Raw genomic sequence first — 14,231 nt, 5'->3', positions numbered from 1 at the left:
CACAATAAAGACATAGAATGGCAGGGCAAATAGCGTTAATGACGGGAAGATGGGAAAAAAATATGGGCGGCATTGTTCTCAAGGTAGTCCAAATATAATATGGCATGTCGATTCTGACGATGAATTTTTCTTCTTCTTCCTCTCTTTTCTTCCCTTTTGTAAACCGTGAAGCAAAACCATCCATTACAATTCATGCGGATAATCTATATGGATGGATAGATGGAGAGAGAGCGTCGAAGCTTCAAGCAATCACGTGAGTTGGCGTGGAGGGGCGCCCATTGATATCAACAATGCGCAGCAATCCATCATTGCGCTTACGCGTTACGCAACCACTAAGCAACATAAAGTTTTGTATCTCTTTTTCCACTGAAATCTTTGTTTTCATCATCTCTTTCTTTCAAGGGTATTAATCTAATACCGAGTCAATTGAGCAATGGCGTCCCGAAATCCAGGTGGATCGCAGGGCCTCGGCAGACAGAGCATAATGACGAGTGGGAGTGTGATGAAGTCGAGACAGTTGGTGAGTGAAGCTGAGTAGCCTTCTTATTGCCCTTGTTTTGTTTTAATCTTGCCTTCTCTCTCTCTCTCTCTCTCTCACGGCCTTTGGGTGTGAATTACGAGCAGGATTGTATATATAACTGACTCAACGCGGGGGGTTAGACGCATCTTCATGCTCAGCTGGAACAATTATCAGCCAACCTAGCAGATACCGAGAATTTGCTGAGAATGACAAGTGTGCAGGCCGAGGCCATGAGAGGGCTGGGGAGCTGGCACGGTGGCTTGTGAGTTTTGGGGCAAGCCGGATTTGTTGGTGGTGAGTGGAATGCTAACCGGGTCGACACACAGATTCATGGCTGCGAGTAAAGTGCTGGGGGAGGAGAGCGTAAAGGAGGTCGGGAAGTGATTACGATTTGACTGTTTACGGGCAAGGATTTGGTGTGAATCAGTTGAGGAATGGGGTTACGGCTTTGCGGGATACGCGATGATTTTATGAATTAATGTGTCAAATTTCTTTTCTTGTCAAGAATTCGGGTTTCGCTAGGGTATAGATTGAGCGACAAATGTTATACATGTTCCTAAATGTGTCCTTCTAACGGTTCAACTGGCTTGAGGATTTAGCCAGTCGTGTTTTGAAGACTCCTCTTCTCCATGATGAACACAATGTATGCCGATCCCTTTCACCTAGTAGTGAACCCTGCTTAGCTTGGATTTGGTCGCCTGTAAATGTTATATATTCGTTTGAATCGGGCGACGACCCATTGAGATGCGATTCCACCATGGGATATAGCAACCAAGAAGAGGAAGATCCCGTAGCCAAATGCCATACTAGGCACCGGGCAGTCCTCAGCATATTGAGAGTAGCGTTCATAGGCTTCAGAGATACGCCCTTCTGATTGCGGGTATAAGCTCCTAATCATAAGATCCAATAAGTCTTCCGCTTCGGTTTCTATCCTCATTGGTTATAGATCTTTCCGTCCTTACCAGCCCATCTCTCAAACTGGTTCCATTTTCTTCGATATGAGATGTAGGGCTGAGTAGGCGATTAAGCGCCAGGCCAAGCCTCTGTGAAACGTTCATTTCGGCTCGCGTGCGGAGACTCCATAATCACAAACACGATTTCGAGCACGCCGTCCCATCACCCTACGGCCTCGTCAGACGCAGGCAGCCCGTGCACCGGCGCGGACGGAGTGCTGTCAATCTCCATCTTCGGAGTCCGAAGCGACCTCCTCTTCTGCCTCGGGGCGCTGACAGGATACCGCTTCGTGTTTCCACACGTGTCGCACCGGGTGACGAGAACATCGGCCCACGGCTTTCTTCCGCCTTTGCTGAGATTCTCGACGGCGGAATGGCATGTCTTGCCTTCAATCAGGATGGCGTCGCAATACTTGCAGATGGTTTGCTTGATTGAGGGGCTCTGTCGGATCTGGGCTTTTAGCGACACCGATCTCATGTCCGACACGACTTGGTGAGACAAGTTGATCAAGGCCTTGCGCTCTTGATTGTCATGAGCAAACTCGGTGTTGGTGCTATTCCCTGTGCGAGAAGGTACGTCCCTTTTCGAGGCAGATGAAAGCTTGTCGTCATGCTGGGGATTCTCTGACTTGGTCTGTGGTTTCGTCTGCTGAGCGCAGTTTGCTAGATAGCTGGCTGCTTGATAGAGATATGAAGCTCTGGTGTAAATGTGCCTGTTTTGGATGCCTGGGTTGGCTTTTGCCTTGGCCATTTCTTCTTTGGCTGGTCTTTTTTTTCTCCCCTGCGAATGGGATGCTTGAAAATAAAGGTTAGGTTAAAGAAGAGAATCAAATTCTCGCGCCACGACAATGAAGTTTGGAAGAATTGAATGTTACAGAGGAGCGCAGCACTTGAAAATTCAGTATAAAACAACCTTGAAGGTACCGACCGAGTCACCAATCTTGCAAGCAATACAGTGCATCTGTCTGCGTGCGTAATCCACTTCGCACATGGTTTTCTGCTTACCTAATGTGCGTTGTGAGCAACCAAGGCAGATTGGCAGAATAACTTTGCCTTGCTGCTGACACGTGACTGCGCCTGTTTTGCGTGCACGGGCCACCGCTTACTCAGTCGCGCCTCACCTTTCTCTTCTCCCCTTCCCTCCGCCCTCTTCGACAGCCTCAGCTTCCCTCGTCCACATCCACCACATCGGACTTACTCCTTCGATACGTGGCATTGCAACCCAATTTCCATCGTCTCTGTCTTTTGTCTGTCCCGGCATCACATCTGCCTGGTAATTTGGGATTTTCCTTCATCCCAATCATCTTGTCTCTTCCTTTTTTCTTCGCCTTACTTTCCGCCTTCTGACGCGCCCAACTCGCTAGCGCCTCTCGCACTTCAAGCCTTTTCCGACTTTTCAAACCCTTTCTATCAACCAATTCCAACATGTCCCACGAGGAGGATCTCATTGATTACTCCGATGAGGAGATTGGCGCCAACGAGGCCGCCGCCCCCTCCAACGGAAAGAAGGGAGAGGCCGCCGCCGGTAACAATGTCGACAAGAAGGGCAGTTACGTTGGCATCCACTCCACTGGATTCCGTGACTTCTTGCTGAAGCCCGAGCTTCTGCGCGCTATCGGCGACTGCGGTTTCGAGCATCCTTCGGAGGGTCAGTCCTGAATTCTAACACCGTCCTAAGTCATCTACACAATCATATATTGCTTCCCTTTTTTCCTTGAAAGCAAGCGTCCGTCCATCTCGCAAGCAAGACAAACAAGAGTTTTGAGAAGAAGAAAAAAAGAGGAAGCATACATCGATCCAAATAATTGTTGGCTCTACAGCCGACTAACCACGGCCATCATCGTTTCATACGTGATGGCCGCAATGGCATGGCAAAGACTCTCCAAAGGCTGAAATTTTGTGGCATCCACAAGCACAAGCAGATGCCGCGACTCGCACAGAACCCTCGAGTTTGCCGGTATGAGCTGCATGGACAGGTGTCACCTGTCCCTTGAATTCACTCGGGGAACTGTGGCTGCTAAAAAAGGCTTTGGAGATAGTCAAGCCAAGCTCGGGGGGGAGAGAAGAAAAAAAGATTTCTTGTCCTTGCGTGTCTTGGACACGTGCGGGCAATCAACAGCTGGGATCACAATGACTTCAAGAACCCTTCTCGCCATGTTGGCTTGAGGAAGAAAGTCGATCCCAGTTTGAGTTGCGATTCTACACACTTGGAAAAATCATGTTCATGCTGCGACGATGGACGGACCTTGACGCACATTACCCATCGTTCGTTGCTACTTGGTTACATTTAAAGTCTAACATCCTCGCGATCGACAGTCCAACAAACATGTATCCCTCAAGCTCTTCTCGGAGGAGACATCATCTGCCAGGCCAAGTCTGGTCTGGGAAAGACTGCCGTCTTTGTCCTAGCCACGCTTCAGCAAGTCGAGCCCGTCAACGGCGAGGTCTCGGTTGTCGTCATGTGCCACACTCGTGAGCTGGCTTACCAGATCCGAGACGAGTACAACCGATTCAGCAAGTACATGCCTGACATCAAGACCGGTGTCTTTTATGGCGGTACTCCCATCAAGAACGACGTCGAGACTCTCAAGAGCAAGGACACCTGCCCTCACATCATCGTCGGCACCCCCGGTCGTCTCAAGGCCCTCGTCCGTGACAAGGCCCTCCGCCTCGGAAGCGTGCGCATCTTCGTCCTTGACGAGTGTGACAAGATGCTCGATCAGCCCGGTGAGTGCGACGCGCGGTGTTCTACCTGTTTCTAAGATGGCCATTTTTTTCTAACCCCACATAAGACATGCGTACCGACGTGCAAGATGTGTTCCGCGCTACTCCTCAGCAGAAGCAGGTCATGATGTTCTCGGCCACTCTTTCCGATGCCATCAAGCCCATCTGCCGCAAGTTCATGCAAAACCCCACAGAGCACTACGTCGATGAAGACACCAAGCTCACTCTGCACGGCCTGCAGCAGTACTACATCAAGCTGGAGGAGCGGGAGAAGAACCGAAAGCTGAACGAGCTTCTTGATGACCTTCAGTTCAACCAGGTCATCATCTTCGTCAAGAGCACCGTCCGCGCCACGGAGCTGGACAAGCTCCTTCGAGAGTGCAACTTCCCCTCCATCGCCGTCCACTCTGGAGTCAGCCAGGAGGAGCGGTAAGTTGATTTCCATATCCTGACAGCCGCTAGTCGAAAATGTAGTTACTGATTAAACGATTACAGTATCCGCCGCTACAAGGAGTTCAAGGAGTTCAAGAAGCGTATCTGTGTTGCCACTGACGTCTTTGGACGTGGTATCGACATTGAGCGAATCAACCTGGCAATCAACTACGATTTGTCCAACGACGCCAGCTCCTACCTCCACCGTGTCGGCCGTGCCGGTCGTTTCGGTACCAAGGGTCTTGCCATCTCCTTTGTGAGCAGCGAGCAGGACCAGGAGGTCCTCAAGGAGATTGAGAAGCGATTCGAAGTCGCTCTTCCGTAAGCAACCCTCCTCACATGATAATATGAAGATTGGCAAGCTAACCATTGTGAACTTGCAGCGAGTTCCCCAAGGAGGGTGTTGATGCCAGCACTTACATGGCGTCTTAGAGGACGGCTCATTTCACTCTAACGCCTCCTGTACTATTTTTTGTGCGTGTCGAGACTTGACGGGAGCAAGTGGGAGAGCATCTATCCGCTTACGTCGCCGGATATCAGAAAATTTGGGGAAACAGTCACACTTGCTTATACTATTACGTAGCTTATTTTATCGGGAGCCAAAGGGAATGGTAGGCTGAAACGCCGTGGTTTACAAGGTCAATCAAATGGATTTGCACAAAGACAATAACGTGGCCAGTTGTGTCGGCCGCGGGATGACATTGTAAATGCTTATGAGTGGTGAATTATGCGTACAAACAACACTTGCGTTGTCGGGCTTTGAATCCAGTGGGATTTTAAGGAGGAGGATGGAATGTTCCTCATTTCAGGGAGTCATTCTCGGTCAGCTCCCTTCCAGTTATTCAACATGTAAGTAAGCGTCCAGCTTTGTGCTCCAGTTTGAATGGCTTAATCACCTGATGCACAGCTGCTCGCGACTATCACCGATCCTTTCACAAAACAAAGAGACAAAGAGACAAAGAGACAAGGGGACAAGGGGACAAAGGGGACAAGGGGACAAAGAACCAAAGAACCAAAGAACAAAGACCCTCGCCTGGCAGGCAGGTCTGTGAAGCATGAATGCCGAGATCGCAGAGGCCATCGTGCTCAATTCATATAAAGGTGCTGTTCGCGCCCTCCCAACGTCTAACCTCGAACCTCTGAACAAGACACCATCTTATACCGCAGTTTCTTCTCGGCACGCCCACGCACAATGTCTACTATGTTGTCTGCTGCGAACGCAGCTTCTACGTTTACCGCAGAGGAGTTGCTTACCCTCGATGACGAGCTGCTCTTCAATTATGTAAAGCATAGCTTGCAGTTTGAGGGCGGATTCGACATCTTCAGTTCCTCCGGTGCCGACACGCTGTCTGAGCCCCAAAGACTTGCCCTCTTCGCAAGGTTGACGTAAGGAAATGCCTGTTGGTCACTAATTTGTCTGGTCAGATTATTAATTTTCCTTCCTTCTGAGCAGAGCCGCCGCACACCGAGTGCAGGATGTAGAGAGAGCCTGCATGACCCGCACCCGCACACTGTTGAGCCACTTGACTATCGCACCTCCTGGCGGAAACGGCTCTCGTAAAAATACAGGGTGGGAATCCCCCAAGGCTATAAGAGATCGTCTCGAGTCGATATATCGCAAGGAGGTCCTTGACATCTGCGGCAGGCCCGTGGTTCTCGATAATTCGTCGTTAACTCCAACGCAGCGAGCGAGACTCCCATGGGTAAAATCGTTAAGGAACAACGTGCCGGTGATGCTCGAGGCACAAGCGGATCGCTGGTGGGAGTTTGTCAGGTGGCAGGTTGACCGCCGAGGCTGTAAAGTTGAAGACTTTGGCGACTATGGATTCTATGCCTATGCGGCGGCACAGCAGCTTAGACACTGTATGATCTACGGGAGGCGATTGGGGTTAGATTTCATTGTGATGAAGGCCGCTTGGGACAGGAAAACGAAACTCCCCGAGAACCCCTGCAATGCAGGATTTCCAGCTTACGAAGAGGAAGTCAAATGACGCCTAGCATTACACAATTTCACTCAGGAGTTCCAATTAAAAGCCGACCCGCGCCAACAAGACGCCTGGACAACGTGGGTCGAGTATCTTGGCTTTGAGTACTGGGAGGCAGACAGGCTCGCTGCTTCGCTAAGGATCTCGGAACAGCATTACAACAGTGCCTGGAAAGCCTTTTATCCTACCAGTCCACTTCATCTTATGGTGCCAGAAATACGAAGAGTTTATGAGGATGTGAGCCTTGAGCAGCGGCTGGCCAAAACGCAACATGATCTTGAGGCCATGCGGGTACGGGTACAAACTTTTATTTTAAATACTATCCCCCACCGACGCAACAAGGAGTTGATTCGCGAACAAGGCATCCTGACACAATGGGTCCTGAAGCAGGTGCATTTGATCGAGGCAGAAGATGGAGAAGGCAAGGCGCCAGCCAACAAGAAAAGAAGCCGAACTGAGGACGAGGAAGCCGAGGCCAGGGAGGGAGGACATGATCTGAAGAGATGGAGACAAGGTGATGCCGCAAGTGAAGACAGTGAAGACAGTGAAGGCAGTGAAGGCAGTGAAGGCAGTGAAGGCAGTGAAGACATCGAAGACACAGTTCAACAACCGGTTTCTCAGTAAAGCCAGTCTTCGAGCCGGAGATGGCACTCTGCAGCTAAAGAGTCAACGTTGTCGATTCTGCGCCGCTCACAATGGTTGCAAGGCCGGTCGCGTTTTGCGGGCGAGGAGGAATAACATAGGTTGGGGTATGAGCTATGGTTTGTGTAATGATAATATGATACTGTTTCCGATGCAATCGTGGATTCAAGCAACCCAAGGCTACGTCTACACAGCTACCAACTGGTGCCTCTCAGGCTGATGGTAGATGTTGGTCCCTCGAATCCCTTGATGCCTTTACAAGTGCCTGACAACGTCGATTTCTTCCATGATGTTGCAAGACCGTGGCCACAACAGAATCGAGTAGATTGCTCACGAGTGGCTGCCTGCAATAGCGGCAGAGCAAGATGGAGCAAGACGTGATTTGGCGCCACAGCTTCGCCACCTCGGCAGCCTCCGATCGTGGCCGCTTGCACGCACAAAATATAGTCACTTATGTTGTGTGCTCGTGATTGAGACTGACGCGGTTGGCTGGCCATAAAGAATGATTTCAAATTTAGAAATCACCAGGCAGGCCAATGCAGGGTTGTAGCAGAGTCGAGAAGTTGACAGATGGCATCAAAGTATAGCAAGCAATACCCAGTCATCGATGATGGTTCCGGTGATGGCCGAGGCAACCCCTGTAGTGGCCATTTTGCTTTCTACTTCCACTCAGCCTACCCTGGATAGACATGGACAAGCTGGCCAAGAAACGATATTGAGAGTTTCGGGGCGGCCATTGCCACGCCTCTGATCCCGTGTCTCACGTCACATGAGCTTTGGTGATATCAACATGCGGTGAAGTGCATTCTACGTGGTTTGCTGCCATTGAGCGCCTGGTACAGAGCGCGCATATCAGTTAGTTCTGCTGCAGTTTAGATGGCCGAATGGCCAACCATGATTTCGCCGGAAACCACACATTGATATTGCTTTGGACACGTAGAATAGCCGCCGGTTGTCTTGCCAGACCAATAGAAAACCACAGGCGGAAGAGGGCGTCAGTCATTTGTAATAATCTTCCTTTGTCCAGTGGCTCCCAAGCGCGCTGTCACCGACACGTCCTTGATGCCTTACGAGTATGTACCAGCGGCTCCACTGCCTGGCCGGATGATTTGACTCAGCTTTCGTGATCTCGGCGCCTCGTTTCTTATTAGACAGTATCACAAGACTGCCCATGCGGCTCTGTACTACCGGAGCAACGACCGAGCTGGATCACGAAAAAGCATATTGGCATATTTGCTTCCGACTTCGGGCAAAAGTGTACCGGTGGCGCATGAGGCAATAGCTGAAGTTGCCCATCAATACGACAGTATGCTGAGTCATGCATTTGGGCTCGCCAAGATTGTCGGAGCTGACGAAATTGGGCTGCGACCGATTCTTAGGCAGATCCGCCCGCTCGGAAGAGCCCTGGCGCCTTGGTTCTTGATAGGTAGAGATTGCGACTGCATCATCATGCGCTCGCTGTTCGGGACATGGGACAATGTGCCACCAGCAATGCTCCCTCACCGCCAAGACGAGCAACCGATGAGCATCCGGCGAGATGACAGGCCGTGTCTCGGGGACGTGTCCATGCCGTGACCACAGGGGCAGCTCCGAGGGATGAATGCCACAGACGCCGGACGGTGTGTAGAACGGCTCAGGTATTTGTCTAGAGAGTTGAAGTGGAAACTTCCAAAGGCCAGGTTCTCGGATTTGCTTGATACACCCACGGGGGTTCTCCCTCGGGTCACCTTGCCGCTTATTCATTGTCTCAGCTCGCGGAAATTCAAGTTTCCGATGCGGTGTCTTGTCTTGTTGACTGACTACCAGAGCCGCAGACAAGATGATTATGATGCTCGCCGTCGGGCAATCGGCTCTATGGACCCATAGCACCGCCGGGAGGATGCGTAAAAGAGTATTCTCCTCGACAAGACCCGCCGCTGTGCACCAGTGCTCGTATGTACTCTGTAGATAAGAGCCCCTCTCCGGTAAATCATCTCATCAGACATCAGAGTGAGCAATGTTGCGGAAGATGTTTGTGCCTGATAAAAGCGATAACCCGTGAACCGAATCACTCCACTCCTAACTGGCTAGCCTTGCTCACTGGCTGGCTGATTTGACTCACCACACCGTAGTTGGCATATCTGTCTTAGGCTAACTATTAGCAAGAGCAGCTTTAGATGCCAAGTCATAGTGTTCTATACTAGTTAATTAGTATCGCAGGAATACAGTACTAGTACTTGGTGCTAATCGTATATCCATCACCAGTAGTGCTTGTGTCTTAGTCACTCGGACCCAATCAATGCATTCTCGTGGCCCGAGAAAAGGCATCACCGCCAAATTTCAGGCGAGCGGCAAGAGGCATGGCATGACCTTGCAGTGGAGAGACGTGTCTGAGGATGATTGAAAGAGCGGCAGCCCTCCCGGAAGCACAGCGGTTTGCGCAGAAGCCAATGGGGACCTTTCCGGAGCTGTGAGGTGTCTGTCCCTTTGGACTCCTCGTCAGACCTGTGTATGCAATGCAGCATGGAAGGCAAGCCGTATCGTTGTCGTGGCGAGTCTTGCTTTGCCTCGAGCAGGCGCGCAATCACACCTACTGTACGGAACTGATACGGAGTCCTGGGCGCCCTCCCCTCTCTTCTCCGCCTCAATGCCTCGTCTTCCCCTCACGCACTCATGCAAGGCGCATGCAGTAGAGATGGATATCAACAAGCAGACATTGTGGGGGAGACCCGCATGACGTGAAACCTGTGGAAATTATGACGCTCGCGCGTGTCTCATGCAAACCGCGTACCTTTTCCGTCACAGCCGCTGTTTGCTTGGGCCACCAAGGTACACAGCTCGCAGCGAATAGGATCGATGCCAGTTGATGGCGATTTCACCCGCAAGACGTGTCGAGTTGACCCCTCATGTTGGTGGCTGGGCTAGCCATGCGAGTTGTACATGGCAAAGCTGCAGCCTTTGCAGTTGATCCTACTGCCAATTACTACCTAGCAGGCTTAGGGTACCTCGACCCGCATAGCTTTGAGCTGATGAAATCCCCTAGGCGGAGTGTAGAGAGGATGGTTGTCGACTCCAACAGAGAATCATTGCCGGTTAACCAGTGGTTCATGAATGGCACACTTGATATCCCCAAAGACAATGAGCCTTTGGTACACTGTTGGTACGCAAGGGGGCAGTGACATTAGGCTGATGTGCGAAAAAGCAAAGATGATTAGTGCACACACTACGAGGCCAGTACTTCGTATGTACTCAGAATGAGTACTACTCCGTAAAGGCGGCAGAAAAGAGGGCGGCCTCAAGATCCAACTTGCCGCCTCGCTTGATGCTTGAGACGACGAATGCGGGAGTGCGAATATGCAGATCGTTCGAGACTTGCCACAGTCAAGGTGATCACAACAGCCGTATCCTCACAAAATACACACAGTACTGCATATACAGTAGGGCTCCGTAATCTGGTTGGCCTCTGCAGAGGGCGCTGTGGACTTGAAGCCTGCCCCCAAAAATCCGAGATGGGGACAGGGGAGCTTCTCATTGATCAGCCACGCAATCTCGGGCGAAGCTGTGTCGTGATCATCCTAGTAGTGCAACACCAAAGCTGCAGGTGTGAAATTGGTCGATGAGAGTGAACACAGAGAGATAGGGCACCTGATTGCGCAAGGGAGAAAAAGGGGTAGTATCAGCAGTTTGAGTTTCTGACCCGCTTGGAATGGCTCTCATATCTCATTTCTCATGTCTTTCTTTTCTTTTTGTGTCCTGTCAAGCTGCATTTGGGTGTATGAGAAGGCATGGCAGGCACAACAGCGACTAAGACGACGCGGCGCCGACGGCGGTCTCTGGTGGGCGATTGCTAGGGATGGCAGTTATCGTGTGCGTAAATGCATAGCAGCCTGGCCCAAGCGAACTGTTCTATTGGGGGTTTCTTTTTTGCCCCTTCTTTGTAAGACAGCACTGCTTATGATTGCAGAAGCAGACATTGTGTAACCAGACAAGGCGTGGGCTGTCACATGCCCCGGTGGCCAGGAAAAAAAAGGAGCTACATACTTGATGGCGGCAAGTGTTCCAAGTGGTTTGGATGGCTTGTTTCAGGAGTGGGATGAAATGTTCCAAGTTTAGAGGAGATGGCATCCGACGGCACTACTGCATCCCACAGGTGAGAACCCGATGCTGTGCAAGGGAAACGCGCGGTTTGCTGTATCCATTTTTACGTATTGCCATGTTCGTGTTTGGCCAGAGTGGCTGATGAGGAGCGTTCATCCATCACGAACCATGCACGACATTTTTGGAGTGCCGGAACAGGCCCGTGTGAAGGCGATGAGCGCACAATCATGGCAGTGTGGTGGACTCCGTCCGTACTCCGTAAGGATTCGAGGAATCTGTCATGAATCCTGGTTCGCTAGCACAGAGTCGTACTAGCACGCTCTCCGCAGCAAAAGCAGCCTGGCACAAACCCACTCCCTTGAAGCGCATTGCCAATCAACCTCGCATCCACTGTCTTCAAAAATAGATGGCGGAAAGAGGCTCATCGCCTCGGCGCTTTTTGATCGCTGGATGATGGCTCAGCGGCAGTGCGTCTGTTGGTCGCATCAACCCAGCCGGCCGGGTATTGCGTCTTGGACGAGGGAAGAGGGAAGAGGGCCCTGGACGGTGGCTGAGGTGCTTGCAAATGCAAATGACAGACTGAGACCTGCTGCTGTTAGTACGGGTGTTGCTTTGTAACTAGCACTTGCTAGGTAGCACTACAGGCACAAGCAACCTCATGTTTGTCCCAGCCTGAGACCTTTTCGTGGTGGTGTGACTGCGAAGCGGACGAGACGAGAGCCTTGCAAGCATTCCTGCTGCCACCACAATCGTCCATGCCTGACAAGGAGCAAGGGTTTGGAGTAGCGCTGGATGCCTTGAGGTCCCTTGACAGCGGCCAGACCGCCTTTGCCCCAACGGCCAGAAGAGTGCAGCCCCAAGAGCCCCTGGTCGAACGAGGCAAAGAGCCAAAAGTTGCGTTGTCTGATTTCGGTGGAGGCTTTGCGCGATGAAAACTGGAGCGGCCGGAGCGGACGGAGTACAAGTGCGAGGTGCAGCAGTACTTGGGCAGTACGAATCACGGTATTACTGCGGGACTCACGGTCAGATCAGGCACCCACCGAATAAACGCGCGGCGTGGACGACCTGCCTTGTACTGATCGAGGTACATCTGGTCGCGCCACGAGTACCAGCGCTCGTATCTGGCTGTACTGGTGCCTGCACCACGCAGCGGCGAGTATCGTGTTAGTAACCTTCCAGGTACCGCCGCTAGCCCGTGAGCGAGCAGGGCCGCATCTCCCTCGTCCAGATTGGACATGAGATGCTTCTGCTGTGTTTCCCTCATGTGATCACCAAGCATTAGTAAGAGCAGTATGTAGTATTTCGTGCTGTGCTCGTAGAGCGTTGATGCTCTGTGGGTAAAGAGCTTGAGAGCCAAGCCTGGTACTCGTATACGATAGAATGGCTTGGAATGGGCGATTATACGAAAGAGGCAAAGAGAGAGCCTCTGTCCAGCACCGAGTTTTCCGTCATTCAGACGAGATGCAGCGGCAACATGGCGTGCGTATCGCATCTCCAAATGGCGGCAAGTGGCTGCGATCCCCCTCCTTCCCCCTCCTTCCAGAAGTGCCAAGTACCGCGTCTGTACTCCGTGCTCCGTGTTTCTCACTTGGCAAGTGGGTATCAGAAAAATAGAGACCGCAAAATGAATACGTGCGTACACTGGAGCAATATGCGCAACACTACTAAGCAGGGATGCCGCCACTTTGTGTGCGTGCCATCTGAGTTTGTGTGCTGATCGTCTGCCAAGTCTCGGTTTTTTTGATATCCGCTTGCTTGGGTACTCACTTAGGTACTCACTTAGGTTGGCCTCCATCGTATTTTGTCTTGCCTGCGAAAATTGCCTAGTAGAGGTAGGGACGGCAGACGGAGAGCGAATAAGCACCAGACAGCACTGAGTCAGCAATCTCGCCTCCCCTTCCCGCCACCACGATTTAGTGGCAGAATTAGATGCTGTCGAGGCTCCAGCTCCAGCTCCAGCAGTTGTGTTGTTGACAGCCCAGCCGCGCCGTGGAAAGGGCAGCAAGCAAGCACGGCAGCAAGCACAGCACCAAGGAGCGAGCTGAGACAGGGGGACAGGAGACTTCTCATTTCTCGCCTGTGTGTCTTTCTCTCCCTCTCTGTCTCTTGTCTCACTTGCACGGATACAAGTACTGCTCGTAAATACATGTACCTGTACGGTACTAAGGGAGCGGTACGGGGGAATTCGCACCTACCCTAGTGGCTGGCTGCCTGTTGCTCATTACCTCATTGCCTCACCACTCGATAAGTTTTCGGGGCCCGTGCGTGGCCTTGGCAGCAGTTGGAAGTGGCAGGAACAAGAGCAGGTATAGGCAAGTAGGTCAGTTGCTCGCAACGAGCAGAGCGAAGAAAACGGCAAAGGCAAAGGCAGAGGAAGCGGCAGCGGCAGGAGCACAGCAGCCCGGCACGAAAACAGAAACAAGCTGCGGCCAGGGATAAGCCGCCCAAGGCCTGACGCTAGGCCCAAGGCGATGAGGCCACCAAGCCACCAGAGACGCACACACGCAGGCATTTTGCAATGCGAAGGGAGAGCGGAAATACTAGCTTGGTCGCACTCGTGGTTGTGCAGGCGATGAGTACCTACCGTACATACTAGGTATCTATATGTGATATCCTGGGTGGCTGTACGGAGTATAGGTGCAGATGCAGATGCAGATGCAGTTGCTTTTTGCTTTTTTTTGCGCTTCCTACCCCCGCAGACCAACAACTTCCAGCCTCTGCCATCACATTGTATGGATGGATGACCCTTTGATGATAAGAATACCTACACAGTGACTCTTACGGATGCTGTGGAGGCGCGGAATCTGCGCCAGGTGTGCTGGCTGGGCCACTGGAGCGTCCGAGCCTGGCAGCCATTCGCCAGCCACAGGAGGGGAGAAGTGAGGGGCGGGGCAGGCC

General features: G+C 51.8%; 4 protein-coding genes across 4 annotated transcripts; 2 read left to right on the top strand and 2 right to left on the bottom strand.

Moving 5' to 3' along the window:
- Window positions 1-1,711: 1,711 nt before the first annotated feature.
- TRIVIDRAFT_18886 (uncharacterized protein) lies at window positions 1,712-2,224 on the bottom strand (the record flags this gene model as incomplete). Its single annotated transcript, XM_014100877.1, has 2 exons — window positions 1,712-1,993; window positions 2,051-2,224. Coding segments are annotated over 2 exons (456 nt in total), but the record flags the coding sequence as incomplete, so codon positions are not given.
- A 503-nt stretch (window positions 2,225-2,727) lies between these two features.
- TRIVIDRAFT_84043 (uncharacterized protein) lies at window positions 2,728-5,246 on the top strand (the record flags this gene model as incomplete). Its single annotated transcript, XM_014101189.1, has 5 exons — window positions 2,728-3,121; window positions 3,790-4,200; window positions 4,266-4,626; window positions 4,693-4,950; window positions 5,013-5,246. 5 exons carry the CDS (start codon window positions 2,899-2,901, stop codon window positions 5,059-5,061), a joined length of 1,302 nt encoding a protein of 433 aa, XP_013956664.1.
- Window positions 5,247-5,821: 575 nt separating this feature from the next.
- Window positions 5,822-7,238, top strand: TRIVIDRAFT_221717 (uncharacterized protein; the record flags this gene model as incomplete). Its single annotated transcript, XM_014101188.1, has 3 exons — window positions 5,822-6,015; window positions 6,083-6,492; window positions 6,628-7,238. The coding sequence occupies 3 exons, from the start codon at window positions 5,822-5,824 to the stop codon at window positions 7,236-7,238; spliced, it is 1,215 nt and encodes a 404-aa protein (XP_013956663.1).
- A 4,751-nt stretch (window positions 7,239-11,989) lies between these two features.
- On the bottom strand, window positions 11,990-13,845 carry TRIVIDRAFT_60700 (uncharacterized protein; the record flags this gene model as incomplete). Its single annotated transcript, XM_014101187.1, has 4 exons — window positions 11,990-12,268; window positions 12,355-12,920; window positions 13,113-13,465; window positions 13,559-13,845. 4 exons carry the CDS (start codon window positions 13,843-13,845, stop codon window positions 11,990-11,992), a joined length of 1,485 nt encoding a protein of 494 aa, XP_013956662.1.
- Between the last annotated feature and the right edge of the window lie 386 nt (window positions 13,846-14,231).

Source organism: Trichoderma virens, assembly GCF_000170995.1.
Source record: "Trichoderma virens Gv29-8 chromosome Unknown TRIVIscaffold_6, whole genome shotgun sequence".
Taxonomy (NCBI): Eukaryota; Fungi; Ascomycota; class Sordariomycetes; order Hypocreales; family Hypocreaceae; genus Trichoderma; species Trichoderma virens.
The sequence above is the reverse complement of the archived record's forward strand: the minus strand, read 5'-3'. Positions and strand labels throughout refer to the sequence as shown.